Here is a 20,480-nt window from a genome sequence, read left to right as displayed (position 1 = left end):
GGGAAAAGGGAAATCAGAACAGAGGTCAGTGACGAGGGAAAGAATCCAAGAGTGAAGCCAGATCCAAATAAGTGTTGAAGAGGAATTGTTTGAGAGGACAAAAATTAGATACAAGATTTAAAAAGCTGGCGAATATGACCTTTCTCTAAATAGACCTGAGATTGCTGGGAACTAGTAACGCCGGTCAGAGTGACTCTGAGACTCTGTGTATCGCTCGAAGCATCTCGAATGGACACTGTGACACAAACACACCAACTGAGCTCTGGGTGAAGAACAGGCGCTTTGTCAGACACTCATGAGGAACCGAAAGACACTTTTGTTTCCTTCTGAAGTCTGGTGTATGGGCTGGATGTGTCACAAGCTTCAATGCGGGTTTTTTTAGAAGTAGATTTGAAAGTTCCCAGTGGTGAAGCTTCACAACACAATGGACCTCTGTCTCTGTCCCTGCGTTCTTGTGCAATCTTTACTAGACTGTAGCGTGTCATCTAAGGCTATTGGGGAAAAAAAAAAAAGACACCATGTCTACAGGCAAGGCACGGGCGAAAAAATCCGACACACTTCGGTATCAAAAGTCACGTCCTTCCAGAGACAGTCTCATGGGATTAATGTCAATCGCACGTCTAGGCATCTTAGATATTTCCACAGGCTCAGACTGAAGACGAAAGTGTGTAAAATGTCTGTCGGTAACTGCGCTGTTGATTTATATGCATTGTGTTTATGAGGCCACCTGTTTGCTTGCCACTTAGATTACATACCACTCCAGTAATCGATTAGAGTTTAAGCAGGCGTGACCTGTTAGAAACTGGCTTTGTGGATAACATTTGGTGAGAACGCTGACGAACTGAAGCACAACACTTGAAAGCAGGTCTTTCATGGGCGGCAATTTATATACAGTAGTTTTATGGCGGATGGAAGATTCAATAACAGCGAAGCATCATTGATTTCAGTGTGCTTTTAAAACAACGATCGATCTCTCCGTTCATATGTGAAGTCACAAATGCTCTCAGACCTAACTGGGATTGATTTGGCCTGAAATGCAATAAAGCAATTACCCAATCAATAGAGAACCCTTACACCCGAATGCAGGAATTGATGTTATCATTAAGAGATAAAGGAAAAGGGAAATGGATTCTGTACACAAAATAGTGTATTTTGCTCCACTGGAACAACTCGTGATTTGATTATGAAAAAAAAATATGAAAGCTGCTTAGGGACATTTCATTCTGGACTTCTGCCATCTTTCTAAAACTCACACAAAGAGAGAACAGGGGTTACTTCTATCTGGAGATTCACATGGTCTGTTTCAAGAGCACATATACACACATCCATTTACTCATATTCATCAAATCGATTCGAATTCTGCAACACTGTGCTCTGAGCCTAGCTTCTCCATATCTATCTATCTATCTATCTATCTATCTATCTATCTATCTATCTATCTATCTATCTATCTATCTATCTATCTATCTATCTATCTATCTATCTATCTATCTATCTATCTATCTATCTATCTATCTATCTAACAGGGCTGTACCTGCTGTAAAGAGAAGAGACTTGTAACATAACCAATTGGATTATTTATATATATATAAACAGTATATGCATACTTTTTTCCCTATTGCAGCATGTTCTGGGGTGTTTTATTTGTCTAGAACCACAGAAATTAGTTCCGGATGTTATAGTTACATTTAATGTTGCAAAGTTTCCTCGTCTGCCTCTGATTTCTCTTTCTTAAAGTTCTCCAAGGTAAAAATCGTAGTTTGTCATGTTTCCAAGAAATAGTGTAGCGTTTCTATTTCCATTTTCTCCTTGCTTTCATGTTTTTCTTTTATAAATACCAAACGTTTTATATATTTATTATTAGATGATGTAGTGTCTGTTATATAAGTCTTTAATAAAGAGAATGAATATGTACTGATATAAAATGGAGCCGTGTCTGAGGTGATTTTATAAAGAACTTACAATTATGCCATTAGGCAAAGTCCCTTATACAAAACAGCTCAGTAACTATCTAATTTTTTTTTTACAATCAAGCAGTTGAGGGTTAAGGAACCCTTGTTCAAGAACCCAGAAGTTGAAGCTGCTGGGATTTGAACTCAAAACCTTCTAATTAAAAGAACCAAACTCTTAACCACTAAGCTACCTCTTCCCCTTTAACAAGACCTTCCAAACAATTCAGATATATTTTAGAGTAGTCAATGTGCAGCTTGTATAGCAGTACAGATTTACTCTCCTCTGTGATATATGAAAACAAAACATCAAAAAGTGGTCTTTTGCTAACCTGGTAAAAATCTTTATTATTGATTGGCTGTCTCCGGGTGGTGCAGGGTGTGTCTGAAGGGGAGGAACTAGCGCTCAGGGCTTCCTCGATGTCCAGATTGAGCTGGTCCAGTTTCTTCATGAGTTGGTTCATGGATTCAGACCAGGGAGAGAGTAGGACAAGAGGAGATTCCTGTAGACAGAAAGAATGGTGAATGCGTTCTTTCTCAGTTAAATCTTACGATCAAAACTCCTCTTTTTCTTTTTTTGCTTACAGCTTTTGGTTCTTTTTTCTTTTCAAACAGTACAGCCAAAAAGTACATTTTGAATGCAGGTTTAGATGTGTAAACAAACAAGGAGTTGCTGACTGCCATGTGGCCCATGTATAGCCTGTTGGCATTCCTCCCTTGACTGCTTTCACTACTCTCCAGACACCCACAGACCAGGGTAAAAATAGTACACCCCCATCTAGCACAGAGACAGTGCTTGTCTTTGGTAATCCGGGGAGTCCATGGCCATAAATTAGAGACGGCTAGTTCAGTCACCAATCTGTAAATCAACATAGCTGACCCCTTTCTCTTTTCAAAAAAGTACAGAAAGTAAGGAGGACGAAATATTTCACTATAAGCACGATCTCAGAGTGTCTTTAGTGCCAAGGACGTACTGCAGGCGGGGATGTTTGAGCATTTCCTGGAATTTGTTTGGGGAGGGGGGGTGAGCATGCTTGTTTGAGCCCTGGGGCAAGTAGCTCTCTGCCTATCAATGCTTGCTCTCATCTATACACAATCATGCTTTTGATGGGTGTCATGCCAAAGTGGAACGCATTTGTCAGAGGCAGCTGAGCTACAAGGCTTGGTCAAGGGCCTGAGACTACAAGTTCTGTAAATTCCCATGGAATGTGCAATGTTAAGAGGCATAACCAATTAGGCCCAGAACACAGGGTTCCCTTTTGAGATAACATACATATGTGCGTGTATATGTGTGTGTGGGGGGTGGGGGTGGGGGGGTGTTTTAGAGGGTGAGTCACTGTTAAACACTTACTGACTTTGCCACTGTAATGTAAAATAGTAGAAAAGGTGGGAAAATCAAAAGAAAGCTCTCCAGGCTTCCTTTAACTCTGCTCCATGTTTTCAGCGCTCTCTGTGGCTCTTAATAACCCACAGAAGCCAGGAGCCGTACTTGTTGTGTGGCCATGAGAATCTGATCTGGCATACTGAACAGGGAGCAGGCTCCCTTCAAAGGTCAGATGCCTGACCTTCAGCAAGGCGAAAGTGGCTTACTTAAGCTGAAGCAAGCAAAAATGACCAAAACCTGGCGAAATCCCAGACCTGTTCTGGAGAAACAGGGTGGTCTGGGGTCAAAGCTGGTGAGAGGAGATTCCCGTCGACTTCTGTCTAAAAGTTAGCGCCAGTCTGTCGATGACACTAACCAACAAACCCTTGATTTAGACCAAAGAATCTACGTGTTTTTAGGGGATAGATCTCGGGGGAACCTGGTCAATCACTTAGGCCATGTCCTTATTATTACGTTAGATAAAAACGCATAGTTTTCTCTCTCCGTTTTAACCTCCAGTCTACAATAAGGTGGTGTTTTCAATAAACAAAAATGTAGCTTGTAGAAAACTCTCTCCAAAGAGGATTCATTCGAGAACATCGTTTTCACGGTGCCGCATTTTCATTCATCGCCGCAACGTTTCAAAGAACAGGAAAGTAAATGCCAAGCGGAAACGACACACGTCGAAGCAATTACGTCTGTTCATGCGCAGAAAACGTTTTCAGACGCTTCGGCGTGGATGAGCAACTTTTAGAAAACAATTATAAACGAAAGTGTGGATGTGGAGCGTTTTTAGACGGAAACACTATTTTCAAATGTAGCTAGATTAGTGTGGATGTAGGCTAAGATGGATGTTTAATGGAAATGTTATAAATGACATTTTATAACAAAAGATAGTAAGGAAACTTCCTCGTGAGTGTTATTTGCATTCTTATAGCAGTAAATCCAACATACATTTACATTTGTGGCATTTGGAAGCTGCCCTTATCGAGCAGGAAACTGGCAGTGATATCATTTGAATTATAACCTTACGATCAAGCAATTATTTTCAACGGCCTCCCAAATCCACACCAAATCACGACTCGATATGGTTGATGGATCCAAAGGTTAAGGTCAGGTTTAGGAATTCGGGACAACTTCTTGTCTTGCCGGTATAAAACTGCCCGAATTTGCTTTATTAATTCTAACAAATCTATTTTATCCTATTTAATACCACCATTGGAGGTATTTCATTTCAGTGATTTAAAAACGTTATAGAGTCGACATGATACGAAGAAGAATGTCAACAACAACATGATAAAAAAATGTGGTGGTTAATAAATATATTAGTAATCGTATTTTTAACAATTTTAACAATTTGGTAAAAAAGAAATCAACAATTGTATTTTTAACAGCTAATACAAAGACCTCATTAAGCGCATCAGCAAACTGAAGCCAAACAGAGATATTACAAAAGCCGCTCGAGTGTTTCTCGGAATCTGTCCGTTTTTTGTACGGAATGAGTGGAATTTTAGCATTGCTTCATCCTCGGAGTTGAGACAGTAGCCTCGATTCATTTCGTCCCCCTTTTCATGCTCGTCAGTCGTGAAACACACGCTTGCCATGGCAACGGGGTTGGCATGAGTCAAACCCCTTCAGATCAAGTCATCATTGTTATCTTCAGAAGAGGACAGAATGAGTGAGGGCCATAACTGTATCGCTGCAAATTAGCCACATTGGAAAACCGCACCACAGGTTCTTTAACATGCAAATGAGGAGTTAAGTGGCCGGTTGTGGCACTGCTCTGGGCTGCCAGCCATGGCCATACCACCCACTGAGAGTGTCAGGACACTGTGTAGAGATAGGTGGATGCACCAGAAAAAAAAGAGGCCACCAGCCATTACATGCTTGTTTAAACACATCAGATTTGGGTCATGAGAGATACGAAGGAGATGAAGTCATGAGAGACGCTTCAGTAAAAGAGCTCAATTCTATTCTATTGGACATATCAATAGTGGGTCATTATGTTATTACAAGCTGATTGGATATAGATATGCTTATTTTGGTTCAATTCCTAATGCGAGGAATGTTTGCAAAGGGCGCCCTCAAATGGTGATCATGCAGAACTACACAGTGAAACCTTTTAACCCTGATATCTGTGCAGCATGCTCCTGATTTAATACAAAGACCAACAATAGTGCTACTGAGAAACCCAGCAGCACTAAACGGATGCAACATATCCTCATCATTTACGCTCCTTAAAAGCATGGGCTCGGTACTCAGTGCTTCACAGGGGAATGTCTGGGGTAGGTGCAAACGAGGCAAGGTCAACATGTCTGTGAAAGGTATGGCATTCTTTCACACATTCTTAAAACACGCATGAGCAAAGAAAACGCAACGGGAGGCAGAAGAGCGTGTCCGGAACAAAGCAGAACCGAGAGTTGTGATTTGAAAAACACACAGATGAATAAAGGGTATCTTTTTCTTTTCCTTTTTTGTGTTTGCACTAAACTGTAGAATAAACGTTTGTGCACTTTGTCCATTTTGTATTTTCTTTAGGAATATTTTAGGATCATGGCAAAGATGTTTTCGATCATCACGGCCATTCAATAAAAAAAAGGAAATGAATGTGGAAAAAATTGACTCAGGCTCCTTTGCTCTTAAGAGCAAAGAATTTGTATAATTCATTAAAATCCAACCAAAAATGTATGTTAAGATTTATGAATTTTCTATAATAGCAGCTTTAATTGAAAGTGCGTTGAAAGTTAAGTGGTTAAATCTTTGGCCTTCTGTTCAGACAGTCATGAGTTCAACTTCAGTTCAATTCTAATAATTTTTATTTGTAGAGCACTTTTAGCAATGAACATCAGCTTAACAGAGCTTTACAGCAGCTTTACAGAGTCTACTGCCTATAATTTTCTTCTTTATTATTGTACGTTTGTCCCTAAGGAGCGAGCCAGTGGCGACTCTGGCCAGGAAAAACTCCCTGAGATGGCATAAGAAACCTTGAGAGGAACCAAAGGGAAGCCCATCCTCGTCCACAACCCCGATATGTCCATTCATTAGTTTCATCATTGTTGAGGTGTGCAGTGATAGATGCAAAACTGTTCATGCAACCTGTGCTCCTGTGCCATTGTAGTACAGTTGATGTTAATTATATTCCAAATCCATCTAGTTTTTGAGCTGCTCAGGACCTTTATAGATCTTTAAGCTGTTGATGTGGATCCATCCGCAGAGTGGTCTCCAATTGAAGAGAACTCCATCCAAAAAAGAAGGCGATCCCAGCACCACCAAGCTGTTGGGCCCTAATGTAATGTAAATGTCTGTAAATCAAAAGGTCAGGGTTGACATGGGTCTGGGATCTATCCCAAAAACAATGAGGTGGGAATACACTCGGGATAGGATGCCAGTCCATTACGTGCCACCATTCACATTCTCATTCGTAGTTTTCTTTGCCGGTCCAGAAAGTATTCTATTTAAGGGTAAAAAGTATGAGAAAAGCAGAGAATCTTGAAGAAACCCAAATAGATACACGGAAAAACATGCAAAACTCTATGCAGAGGGTATCAGCAAGTTGCTCCAGATAAGGGTATCCACCAAAAGCAATGATAGATAAATTCTATAGATAGAACACATTAATTGATTATAAACCTGCTTAACTGATGATATAATGATGTTTCCTGTGATAAGATGCATTTTTTAAAAATATTTTTAGAAGACATTTCCAGTGTTTCAGTCCTCGGGATAAAACAGCTTATGCTTTTTCTGTAGCTGAATCTTTTTCAATGAAGAGAAAAAAAGATTCTATGAAGCCATTTAGCAAAGAGTTATGTAGATGCATTTGAATCAGAAGGTTGTCAGTTCAAATCCCAGCAACAGCTTCCAATATGAGGCCCTTAACCCTTAAATGCTCAGTTGAGATAAGCGCCAAAATACATGTAATGTCCATGTAAAATGTGAATAAAAAAAAAAAAAAGAATAATCTGGTGTTCTTCATCAAAAAAAAAAAAAAAAATCTAAGAAACAAAATGAGAGTAACAGCAAACTGTTGAGATCTAAGAAGAAGAAAACTTTTTGGGATGTGCCGTTATTGGAAAATGACCAATTTTGAGGTGGTAACCTTAAGTTCAAACTGTATTGGGCTCTATCATATCACTGATATCAATTCAAAATTTGGATTCAAGATCTTGTATGTACATGGAGACACTTATCCAAGACTGGCAGCTTGGCGATACCTGGGCTTGAACCCCCAACCTTCTGATCAGTAAACGATGAGCTGAAACCACTGAGCTCCCACTTCCTTGTATCCTTATCTGTTTACTTAACGAAAACATGAACTATTTATGGAATCTGTGGAATCTACTATTCTGACCTTATTACTGCTTTCTAGCTCAGGATCTTATCTCTGTTTTTAATTCTTTTCCTTTCATGAGTCCTCCCTAAACCCTGCACACATAAACCACTATTCATTAAAGCACTACAGTGAAAACAGGCCATAGCATGGATTACAAATCATCAGGTCAAAGAAAGAGTTGAGAAAAAGGCACAAGTTTTCCAAAAGGGTAAAAATGTAACTAGTGGAAGGCGTAACGTTAATAATTACAACCATCCAGTTTGACAGAAGGAGATGAAAGAGATGAGAGAAAAAGACACCAATGAGTTCCTTCCTTGATGTGTTTACATCACATCACAGGTACTCTACTGAGGTGCAAATGTGTAGCTAAATAGCCTTGAGCTAAAAATCTTGCTATAAGATGTAAAATAAATCTGTACTTGTCTAGTCTTGTGTGTGGAGTTTGTATGCTGCTTTCTGATATACGTAGCTCTTTCGATACAGTGAAAAAAATGGCCAGTTGTTTTAAAAATGCATGAAGGAAAGTGTTTTGTGTGTAAAAGAATCATAACTAGCATGAGACAATGATTAAACATTTCATGTGTCATTTTTCTAATGATCCATGAGTATCATGAGTGCAGATCTTTGTGCACTATTTAAACTCACATCATATAAAAAGTGTCATTCTGTGATTCTCATGGATTTCTATGGAGTAAACACCTTACTTGTGTATTGAATTGGAAAAAAACAGACTCATACACTATATGGACAAATTTTTTAGCCACCTGAGCGTAAGATCATCAATATGCTGTTATTAGAACCTCCAGTCTTCTGAGAAGATGTTCCACTAGATTTTAAAGTGTGCTAGTGGATATTTGTGTGAGATTCACTAAGCAACTAGGGTGTTAGTCGAGTCAGGTACTGATGTAGGTGAAGGGAGGAGGCCTGATGTGCAGTCAGGATCCACATTAGTCAAAAAGGTGTTCAATAGGCTTGAGGTCAGTGCCCTATAGCAGGAGATCTTCCACTCACACCCATGTAAAGGATATCTTCATGGAGCATTGTCAAGCAGGAACAGGTTTAGATCTCCTTGTTCAAATGAAATGAAAATTTCTTGCTACTTCATCCAAAGACATCCTACACAGTTGTGTGTCTCTGACTTCGTAGAAACAGTTTGGGGAAGTACTACATTTGGCTGGGCATCAGGTGTCCCAATACTTTTGTCAGATTAGGGTACAGTATGTTTAATGCATTGAATACAGCTGATGTGAATTGAAATACATCAAAGAAAAAATCTAATAAATGTATAAAGTTCTGTGTAATTTGTGAGCTTTCACAGAGCAAAACACTAAAATCAGCTAGCTAAGCTGATTTAAGCTGGTTAGCACTCAGGTCTAATAAAATGAATATCCAGTGGACACAAAGATAAAGGATATTGCTAGCAAGCTAAATTATGTTGCCACGCAAAATAAACCCTTTGACCTCGGAAATTAGCTTGCTTTTACACTATCTTGCTAATGTTATCCGATGAACTCATTCTTCACTTCACTTTTTTGTAAAAAGAAAAATTTAGTAGAGGAGAAATTTATTTCAGGACAGAAACACACTTTAGAAAAACATCTGGTCCAATTTTTTAGCTTAACTCTGAGCCAAAGGAAACAAACAGCTGGCTAATGTTTGCTCGTAAGCATAAATCGGGCGACAGAGATAATAAATAATGCACACTTGTTCTCAAAACTGCCTTTCATCTGTCTAACTATCAAAACTTAACGTTAGCTGGTTCATCCTGCAGATTCTTTGCTAACAAACTGCTAACAAACCTGTAATAAAACTATTTGGCCTGTGAAAAAAAAACGCTTCAGAACCATTTCCAGTGTAATAAACAGTTTCATATTGAAGACAGTGACAGTAAGATAGCCGGCTAATATTAGCTAGTTAGCATCCAATTCAGATAACGAAATATACATAGGACAAAAGATCGTGCACACCAGTAAGACGTACATTTAACTTCGATCTCCAGATGATCTTTAGATCAAACTGTATGTGTAGCTCATAATACAGTCATTTTGCTAACAACAATATACCTATAGATACTTGTTAGTTCAATGAATATAAAGAGTGGACAAATCCATTTGACTTGTATTTAAGCTAGCTAATATTAGCAAACTACGACACATTGCATACTATGTGTTAAGTATGGAGATGTGGTAGTAGAGGTCTTCAAAAGCTTCAAACTTTACCCTTTTGTACATAGAATTGATAAACATTAAACTAAATAAATATGCTATCCATCGTCCACATGGCCTTAGCTACACAATTAAATCCCATCAATGATTCATAAATCATGGCATTTACCTCCCTGCTGCTGTTCTCCTTATCAGCCTCATAGCCAGTGGAGGGACTGAACCTGAGATCAGGGTCTAGTTCTCCATCCTCACTTCCTCCTGCACCAATTCCTTTCCGTCGTACAGCTCTCCTGTGTCTGCTGCCAGGAAGAATCTCCTTGATCTGAGTCATCTCTGTAAAGACATCATCATCATCATCCTCGTCCTCTTCAGAGGAGGACTCGCCACAGTCAGAACTCTCATGAATCCCTTGGTTGAGACCTGATGTACAGTTGTAATCTGCAAAAGTGATAGAACTTGGCTTGTGTTTGATGATTCGGCGACGTTCTGCACCTCCTTTGGAAAGGGGTTTTGTAGATGTGCTGGAGCTCTCTGGGAATGGAACTAGTGGAGGGCAGGGGGAAGTGTTGTGTAACTTGGAATCAGCAAGATCTTTGGATGAAGCTACCGTGTCGTGAAAATGACTATTTACTAGGTGAACATCTGAGGCAAATAGTTTGTTATCGTCCTCTGGTGATGGACAACTTCTTTGGTCGGATCCATTTAGATTATCTTCAGATTGACCTTCCACTTCCCATCTATCACGACTCTTGTCGATTTCAGAAGTTCCAGTTTTGCTGATGTTTTCTTGTGTTGGCTTGGGAAAATCTGGAGGAGATCTCATTTTCACATTGTTATCTTGTGAAACAAAGACTTGTTCTTTTGTTAGAGAATCAATATTTCCAACCTTTTGGTTGAACGAGCAACATCGTTTCAACGCTACATCTGTTTGGCAGAACCATTCCTCGCTGCAGATCTCATTTTCCTGAGACACCTCATTAACGCAGGTGTTTCTCAAAGCCGTATGGATATCTCCATTCTTGTCCGTTTCAAGCTTTTGTACTGAAAAGGTCATTTTGCAAGGTGGTGTAATTGACGAGGTTGGTTGTCCCTCCTGCGTGACCATGGACAGAGCCTCCATGACTCGTTCTATAGTCCAACACTAGTCACAAGGTATATCCAATATAATCTTAGTCGGGAGCAAAATCCTGGTGTGTTTAGCATGTTTAAACATCTGGACGAGGTTGGCCCTCAAAATGTGAAAGCGTTAATGAAGGTTTGCCTGTGATAAAAAAATAAAAATAAAGACAAATAGAAATCACTAAAAAACAGACTGAAAGAGAATATTTCTCTCTAATCTGTTCTAATGTATTTAAAGGCAACAGTGGACAAAGGACACAAACCACATACTTGAGTTAAAGCAAAGATAATGTGCTCCCCTTAAACTTTCGCTTGAGTAAAAGAAAAAAAGTATTTGTCTTCAAATGTACTTAAGTATCCAAATTTCTATGATTTATTGTGGCTATAATGTTCCTACTATCATTTTCATTACAACACTCTTTATTTAATCAACTCAGGTTACGTGAAAGACTCTGATTTTACTCTTCACACACTGATCTATTAATAGATTGATATTAATGAGTCACACACTGATTGATATCTATTAAAATGATCATGAGCTCAAAACCTTTTTCAAGTTAAAATCTAAAAAGAATCGTGTGAATAAGGCCACAGGTGTTGTGGCGAGTTCGAGTCAAAAGTTCCTTTTATCATTTTCTACTCTTAAAATGTTCTGCTTGCTGTTGAACTGTATGTTGGTGATAAGTAGATGACAATCAAGTTTAAAATAGAGCTCGACCCTGATTGGTGGCTTGCTGTGTGTTTGACCAGTTAAGTTTTTATCCACAAATAAATCGAAAGGAACGACTGATTTTACAAAAAAAATGTAGTTGAGTAAAAATTGAGGCTGCAACTAAAGATTATTTCGATAATCGATCAATTAAAAAAAAAAATTAAATTATTTGATTAATTGGATTAAAAAAATATATATAAAGATTTTTTTAATTAGATGTTTTGCTTATAATAACTATATAAAACCCTAACTCAGTGTATTCATGTATAAATGTGTACCTTAAAAAAATGCAAAAAGCCCATATTGAGTTTAACTATCCTTAGTTTTGACATTTTATAAAGCTTATAGTATTTTTTCGGTACAGTACATATACGCTAAAAAGTTACTTAAGTACAGTAACGAATTACATTTACTATATTACCTTCCACCACTGTTTAAAAGAAAGGTATTTTGCCAACAAAGTTAATTGGACAGGAGTGCATCACCTCAAACATACCAAATATGGCTAATGGAGGCCTTCCTAATCGAATTAACTAGGTGTGTATAGCAGGATTTGTAGCTTAGTGTGATTCTAAAACATCGGATACACACGATGATAATAATACAACATTTTGAAACCTAACGTGATCAAACTTGCTGCTATATTCATAAGCATGCATATGCAGGAATTTGCAAATATAACAAGTTTTTATGCAAATGGTACAATCGAATCAAACATCCGAGACATGGCACACTATGAAGGTTCATTTTATATCGTAGATATTCAAGACTGACAAGTAAAATGTGCTCTGAACTATACCTGATTTAAATTAGCTCATAAAAACGTTATATCATAAAAAAAAAAAACCCTGACTCTTGGGTCAGGTGTTTTGTGAACCGGACAAAAAGCTAATACTTGTTTTTGATTTTACAAGAGTTCATAAAACACCATGAGAACATCCATCAATAATCAATTACACTGAACTGTAAAACAACTTACAGTGTTACAATGGATTTAAATACTAATATTATACTTATACAGTATGGGAGCTTAGTGGTTAAGGCATTTGAAATCAAAGGTCATGAGTTCAAATCCCAGCCACACCAAGCTGCTGCTCATGGGCCCCTGAGCAAAGGACCGTAACCACATAGCTGCTCAGGTGTATGAATAAGATACGTCATTCGCTCTGGATAGAGGTTTCTGCCAAATGCCATAAATGTAAATATAATATTTATAAAATCAGGGCAGGTCTCAGTTATGTCTCATCCACAATCTGAGGGAAGTATTTTTTATTGGATGTTACAAATTCTACTGTTAACAATTTATAATGCATTATAAGAATTGCACACAAGGTTTAATACATTTCCCTAAGTAATTGTAACAATGCATAAAATACCTTAAAAATATCTTATAACATGTTATTCAGAAATCCTTATATACTATATGGACAAAGGTTTGTGGACACCTAAACATACAATTGGAATGTGCTTTTTTGAACATCTTATTCAAGTTTTTTTATTTACATAGCGGTTTTCACAATAGACATTGTCTCAAAGCAGCTTTACAGAGTTTATGGATGAAAGTGAATAATGTGTATTTATCTCTGATGATGAAGCCTGAGGTGACTGTGGCAAGAAAAAAACTCCCTTAGATGAATGAGGAAGAAACCTTGAAAGGAACCAGACTCAAAAGGGAACCCATCCTCATTCGGGTGATATCAAGAGTGTGATTATACATCTATATAACAATATAAAACACCAGAGAGTGAGAACTTACATGAGCACCGGAGTGTGTGATTATGAGCAATGTTCTTTCTACAGTCTTATTTAGACAGTTGACGTTGTGGAACCAGGAGCTACTGAGCAACTCATAAAATAGCTCAACATTTGGTATCATCACAGATCCAGCACCAATTTTCCACATTTAGTCCCCATTTGCTGTTAAAAAACCCCCACTCTTCTGGGAAGATGTTCCACCAGATTTTAGATTGGGCTTGTGGAGATTTAGGTCGGATTCATTCAGCTACACAGGTGTTAGTAAAGTCAGGTACTAATGTAGTGAGGTGTGGAGGCCTGGGATGCAGTCAGTGTTCCAATTCCTCTCACAGGGTTGAGGATCAGAGCTCTATAGCAGATCTTTCACACACTTCCAACCCATGTAAAGCATATCTTCATAAAGCTGGCTTTGTGCACAGGGGCATGGTCATGCTGGATGCTTGACATGGGTTGGAAGTGTGTGGAAGATCTCCTGCTATAGAGCTCAGATCCTCAACCATATAGGAGGTTTGGGTCTCCTAATTCCTCCAGATTTGTGGTAAAAGATTAGAGAAAAAGCAAATATCGCGGGAGAAATCAGGTGTCACAATACTTTTGTCCATATTTTGTACATATGATAATGATGGTATTGTACAAATGTCCATGATTTTGTCATTAATCATCTTGTATCATCTTTTTTCATTACAAACATACAGTGACTTCATGTTTCAATCAGAGCTCCAATAACAAAACGCACTAGACACGGATTGTTTAAATTTGCAGAAAATGTGAAGCGTGAAGAAATGTAACATTACCACTGCAAAAACAATGCTCGGAATATTTTAAAGAACGGGAAATAATACTTTCAAAATAAAGGGAAAATGGGTGTAGTGTGGGCCTCGTTTGCTGTTATAGAGGTTTGTAGTGTTATATAACACATATTAAGTGTCCTGAAATTATATATAGCCCTCATATTCTGTATATACTGTATTGCTTTTAAAGAATGTTTATACTGTATGTATATATATATATATATATATATATATATATATATATATATATATATATATATATATATATATAATAAAATGTATTGGACATAACAATGCATGCAATTATTCAAATTTTCACAATAAAAGAACTCAAAATATATGATGTCTTTTAAAGACAGTCAATAAATCAATCAAAAGTTTATTTATATAGCACCTTTTATAACCAGACGTTAACAAAGTGCTTCACAATAAAAAGTACTAATAAAATAAAAAAAAGCATTCACAACCAAGTACCAGTCAAAAAAACACAAAAGAAAATAGGTGATAGTTAACAATTCCTTTAGGAATTAAAAGCCAAAGAATAAAAATGAGTTTTAAACAAAGATTTAAAAGATCCGGGCATGAATTATAAAGATACACAAATATATATTTTCCTGTCTTCAACAACGGTTTTAAGACAGTCTAGCATGGATTGTTTTGAGTTTTATTTACAGTAAATGGGGTGTAACAAATGTAAACTATTTAATTTTAATTTAATTCAGTTAATTTTTTTATTTGTATAGCACTTTTAACAACTAACATTGTCTTAAAGGAGCTTTTCATAGATACCCATTCTCATCTGGGTGGCACCGGAAGTTCACCAAAGTTCCATTTATTAAATTTGAGTGAATTAATTTAATTTTTTAATCGATCAATCAGTTGAATCAATATAATAAAAAAGTGCATTGCAGTAATTTGATTTGTGTTATTTATATATATATATATATATATATATATATATACCGTATTTTCCGGACTATAAGCTTTTTTCCCACGCTTTGAACTCCGCAGCTTAAACAACGAAGCGGCTAATTTATGGATTTTTTCTGGGTTTTTCCGGTTTCACAAACTTCAAGACAAAAAACTGAGCTCCATAACATTAGACCAATTAAATTGCAGAACAGGTTTAAGGTGAACCAATGAAACTCTTTATAATAAATCAGATGCGCTCCCACTGAATCGGGCCGCACCACATCATGAATATGGATGATGTTCCTCTGACGTTTGACCTGCCGCTCACTCGGACTGTCTACAGGAAATGTGAATCATTCGTCACGCTGAAAACAACCGGGCATGAAAAAACACTTCACCTGTGTTCTGAGCTGCACGGCATCGGGAGAAAAGATTCAGCGAGGTGATGGTGAAAGATAAACTCTCTCGACTTTCTTGGTAGGCTACTGTTTAGATACAAGCCGTGTAACAGACACTGTCTTTCATTAAAGCCTGTGTAAAGTTCATTAGTTTCAGTGTAGACCTGCGGCTTATAGACAGGTGCGGCTTATATATGTTCAAAATAAAAATCTTTGTCAAATTCAGTAGGTGCGGCTTATATTTGGGTGCCTTTAATAGTCCAAAAATGATGGTGTATGTATATATATATATATATATATATATATATATATATATATATATATATATATATATATATATATATATATATATATATATATATATATAATTTTTTATTTAAACAATGCAGGGATTTTATTTAAAACTGTCTTCAAAAATGGTAACAATAATAAACGACGTTAATAAAAAAAACGACAAGTAATTTTATGTTTTGCAATTCTTCCCCAATCTGTGTCGAAATGTAACCGAAGCGTATCTTATGTACCCAGATACCTACTAAACCGTGGATTTTGTGTATCGTTACACTCCTAATACATATCTTGACTTAATAGACAAACATTACAACTTTAATATTAACTCTGAAATTAAATGGAAGCCTGTGCAGCAAAGCCAAAACAGGGGTTATATCTTCTCACCTACATGTATTAGACGAAAAGACGAGCAGCAGCATTTGGATCCAACTATAACCTGTTCAGGGAGGATCAGTTGGCAGACCAATGTACAACGCATTACAATAATCTAACCCTAGATCTGAAAAAGATTTTTAAAAAAAGCCTTCACTCTGGGAAGTAATCTGAGTTGAAGTGTTTTATAACCGAGTTTACCCACCTGGCATACAAATCTTAAAATAAACCCATACAGAGATTGAGTCATGTGTTAGATCACACATAGATCCAAATTATAAGCTGAAGTAAAAGTGAAAATACATTTTCATTCCGCACTACAAATCCCCCCCCCCCCCCCCCCGAAAATTCTTGGATGATTATGTTTATGGACAACGAGTGAGAGATCTACAGAATGGGGGAAGAGCAAATCTCCGAAGCTGAACATCTGTCTACAGCCGAGGTGTTCAAGTCTGGATCTGTTTCAGGCACGACGGCAATGACATCAGCAGCGTGAGGAATCCAGAGTCTCTTCCCCCCACCGGCTGATTTACAACGCACCAGTCCATTCATCAGAGCTGCTAAAGGGCACTGGCCAAGCTATGCTTAGCAGGCTGACTAACCCCCTTATTACTGCTTTACCCCCAACAAAACACATGCATTCAACCACAGGAGACGCGACACTAGTAGGAAGTGAAGGAGCATTCCTTCCTGACACCTTGACTAAAAAAGTGTGTCATGTACGCCGCTATGGGACAGTCGGGGGGGTTAAACAGGAGGATGCTTTTCCTCAAGGGGATGACAGGATAAGCCACAACTACTGTATATAATAATTGGTTGTTGATGAATTGGGCTGAAGGAGACTTGTTTGCTGATCACATATCCTCCTAGTATATAGTAGGCAGCCGTTGTTTTCTCTATAAAGACCGTAAAGAGCGTTTGTAATTCAAGAAAAGGGCTGTAAGTGTGTATGAAGTGTTTAATCCGAAGAGCCAGGAAAAGCTCAAGTCACTATACTATGGCACTCTTTGTATTCTGATTGGTCAGAACATTTTACTTGTACATTTTTGACATTTGGCAGATGTCCTTATCAAGATCGACTTACATTTATCTCATTCATACTACTGAGCATCTACGGGTTTAAGGGGCCTTGCTCAGGGGCCCAAAAACGGCAGCTTGGCGTGGCTGAGATTCGAAATCACAACCTTTGGATTCAAATGACTTAACCACTTATTTGGAATAAATGAGCTGATTATTTATTTATTTATTTATTTATTTATTTATATGCTTATTCTTATCCAGAGTGACTTGAAAGACATGTATCTCATTCATACAACTGAGCAGTTAAGGGCCTTCCTCAAGAGCCCTCAAGAGTGGCAGCTTGATGGTGCTGGGATTTGAACTTGTGACCTTCCGAGTCCGCAATGCCTTAACTGAGCTACAGAAGGTTTTAATTAATTTCCTTTATCATCATTGACAATATATACATTAATATAGTGAGTTTTTCGGTATGAAGACGTTAATTTCATATGTTTTATATAACATTAATGGAAGGAGTCTCCAGTGGGGAAGCTTTTACGGTCCGCCACGTTTTGCTTTCGGGTTTCTCATGAGACAACCCATTACTTTTATGAATTGCTAAAGAAATGATTTCATGTATTTGTTCAGGAACTAAAAAACTTTCATTGCCGTTACAATAGTTTTCAAGTCACTTAAGTGTCTATAACTTATCTTTTTGAGCAACTATGGATCTTTCCAAAGATACCTCATTTGTGTATGTATCATAATGTTGTCAGGAACTGTGACTTTTTAAATAAAGTAGGTAATTTTCAGCTGAGTTCCCAAAGGTGGAGATTAACAAAAAGAACTGCAAGAAAATAAATGTTTTTTGTTATAGCATAAGCGATAACAGTTCTTTTTTGCCTTATAGGTGATCCAACCTGTTAAATGTAACTAAAAATGGATAAAAAGTTGTCATGTCATTCAAAATCTTCTCAGTAATATTTCTGTGGTAGTTCAGAAATAAAATACAGCATTGAATGTATTTTTTGTGTTTTATTTAAGAGACAGGAAGTCCACGATTGTAGATTGTTTTCCTCCATCAGCACACCTGAAAGTGTTTTAATCTTTATACTGTATATCGCCGAAAGAAATTAGCAAAGAAGAACTGGAGCGAGATCTCATGAAAGATCTAGGAAAGATCTCTTGTAAATTAGTACAAATCCGAACGGATGAAGACGACACATGATGTTTTCACGTTTTTCTACCAACGTAGCCCTGAGCGTAGTTTACCTCTCAGAAATTGTCACGTGAATTCTTTTGAATTCGCAAAATTTATGACAGAAACAGCTGTAAGGATCATTAAAAAGCAAAAGCGAGAGGTCAAAAGGGGCATTTTGGAGAGTTGTGGATCTTTCCACAGTCTAAAAAAGCTGAAACTCTTCTAAGGAAAAAAAAAAAATGCAGTTTCATGGATTCTCAGTTTTTCTCTGCATCCTTTAGGGGACAGAATGTCATGTCACAGATAAAGAAGTATAAAAGACGACTGACTTAAGAAGAGAAAGCGATAAAGAAGAAGAGTGGAGATGAGTAGAAAACGGGGGGAAACATTTTTATCTGTTCTCCATTCTTGCCTTTTTTTTTTTTTTTTTTTTTTTTTTTTTGTCTACCTCTGATATAGCAAATGTGAGAAAGGGCCAGCTGGCCAGGTCTTATCAAGCATGTACACACATGCACCAAAATACAAAACTCACACGTACACACATTGCCGTGGAACTGAGAGGATAACACACCTCAGGGCTTTCACCTTCAGAAGTTGATAAGGAGGCAAGGCCAGAAGCAAGGTCACACACTCACACCCCTGAACTGTCCCTCATGCATGTGTGTGTGTGTGTGTGTGTGTGTGTGTGTGTGTGTGTGTGTGTGTGTGTGTGTGTGTGTGTGTGTGAGTTTAGTATTTGACTGTATGTTTGTGACTAACCCTCTTACCTCCATTATTTAATAAAAAAAAACGACCTGACCTCAATGTTACGGTGTTTCCACAACAAACACAGTGAGCACCAGGAAGACTTTCCCTTTCCAAAGGAAATAAAGTGCTAAGATCCTTTTCCGTAGGAAACCCCAGTTTACAACTGATTAGATCGTCTCAGTTCACCTCTTCCCCTACAGCCCCTCTTTCTAAATCCGTCGTGAAAGAGGGCCTCTTTATTCACGGCTGCAGAAAAGCAATGGAAAGATCAGCCAAAAAACAGAAACAGGGGATGCCACTGCAACAAGATCATCAGGAATCTCATTTAACACACGTCACCGCAAAAAGACAGTTCATTCAGTTCCTCCGTTACCTTTCGGAATATCTATAAAACGGATCGATTACGCATCTCTGAGATAATGACGACTCTCTTTCACCTGCTGGTAAGAATAATTGTGAAGTAATTATATTCAAAATAATCATATGAAGCGAATTGTGAGCTCATGAATATGCATTTTTGTATTGCATTAATGCTTAAAAATAACTTATTCTTAGTTAGTGTGTAGTGTGTGAATAAGTGTGTTCTTATCACTTCCTCATTTTTATTTCTGTTATAATTAAAAAATAAATGATAAAGTTCCAAAACCAGATGATTTTAACTCTATTTTAATAGTAAAAAATTATTTTAAAATAATTCCCTCAGTGCTGGAATCCGGTTTATTCCAGAATCCCATTGAAATATAAAGAAAGCTTCTCTGAGACAAACTTCTCCCCTTGTTGAAAAGCCAGAAGTCCAATCTCAGCTTACCTGCTGTTCAGTCCCTGTCTGATAATCCAGTAAGGGTCATAGTGAAGGAGGTGAAGCATTCAGGTGAACACACACCAGTGTATCTCCCCGCGTTCTGTGTGTGTGTGTGGTGTGTATGAGTATGAGTGTGTTCCTCTGTGTGGGAGGGACTGAAGGCAGCGAGTTAGAGTGCTATCATCACAGATTCCAGAGAATCGCCACAAGCAACGCAAGGCTTCAGCATGCACTGACGAAGCCAAGAGGAGGAGGAGTGCAAAGCCTGCCAAGGAGTGTGTAAATGTGTGTGTATGATGAGGAAGAGGAGGGGCCATGTGTTCATGATAGAGAAGAAGAGAAAAATAGAGAGATACTATTGTGTAAATAAGCACTTTGGTATATTTGGTTGTAAATGCAACACTGGAGATGGGAACCGGTGGGAAGTGAGCGACATCCAGGTTGACCAGGTTCTGATCAGTGGGATTCGAACGTGGGTTCTCACACATCCAAAATCCATTGTATTGTTTTGTTTTACAGTTTTTCTCAGGTGCTTTGAAGAATTTCTCGAATCATCCTTAACATTTGCAAA

General features: G+C 37.8%; 1 protein-coding gene across 4 annotated transcripts in view; it reads right to left on the bottom strand.

Moving 5' to 3' along the window:
- stard13b (StAR related lipid transfer domain containing 13b) overlaps positions 1-20,138 on the bottom strand; it is a 126,572-nt gene extending 106,434 nt beyond the window's left edge. Inside the window, exons 1-3 of one of the 4 annotated variants that reach the window (XM_083547796.1) lie at positions 19,916-20,138; positions 9,980-11,071; positions 2,282-2,452 (exon numbers count right to left, since the gene is read on the bottom strand). In XM_083547796.1, coding sequence (XP_083403922.1) covers positions 2,282-2,452; positions 9,980-10,930 — 1,122 coding nt within the window. In that variant the 5' untranslated portion in view covers positions 10,931-11,071; positions 19,916-20,138. Of the gene's footprint in view, positions 1-139; positions 354-2,281; positions 2,453-9,979; positions 11,072-19,915 lie in introns of those variants that run through there. The other 3 variants (XM_083547797.1, XM_083547798.1, XM_083547801.1) reach the window with 3 other exon arrangements.
- Positions 20,139-20,480: the final 342 nt, after the last annotated feature.

The sequence above is a fragment of the Silurus aristotelis genome, assembly GCF_946808225.1.
Source record: "Silurus aristotelis genome assembly, chromosome: 8".
NCBI classification, from domain to species: Eukaryota; Metazoa; Chordata; class Actinopteri; order Siluriformes; family Siluridae; genus Silurus; species Silurus aristotelis.
This window is presented reverse-complemented; position numbering and strand designations above follow the sequence as displayed.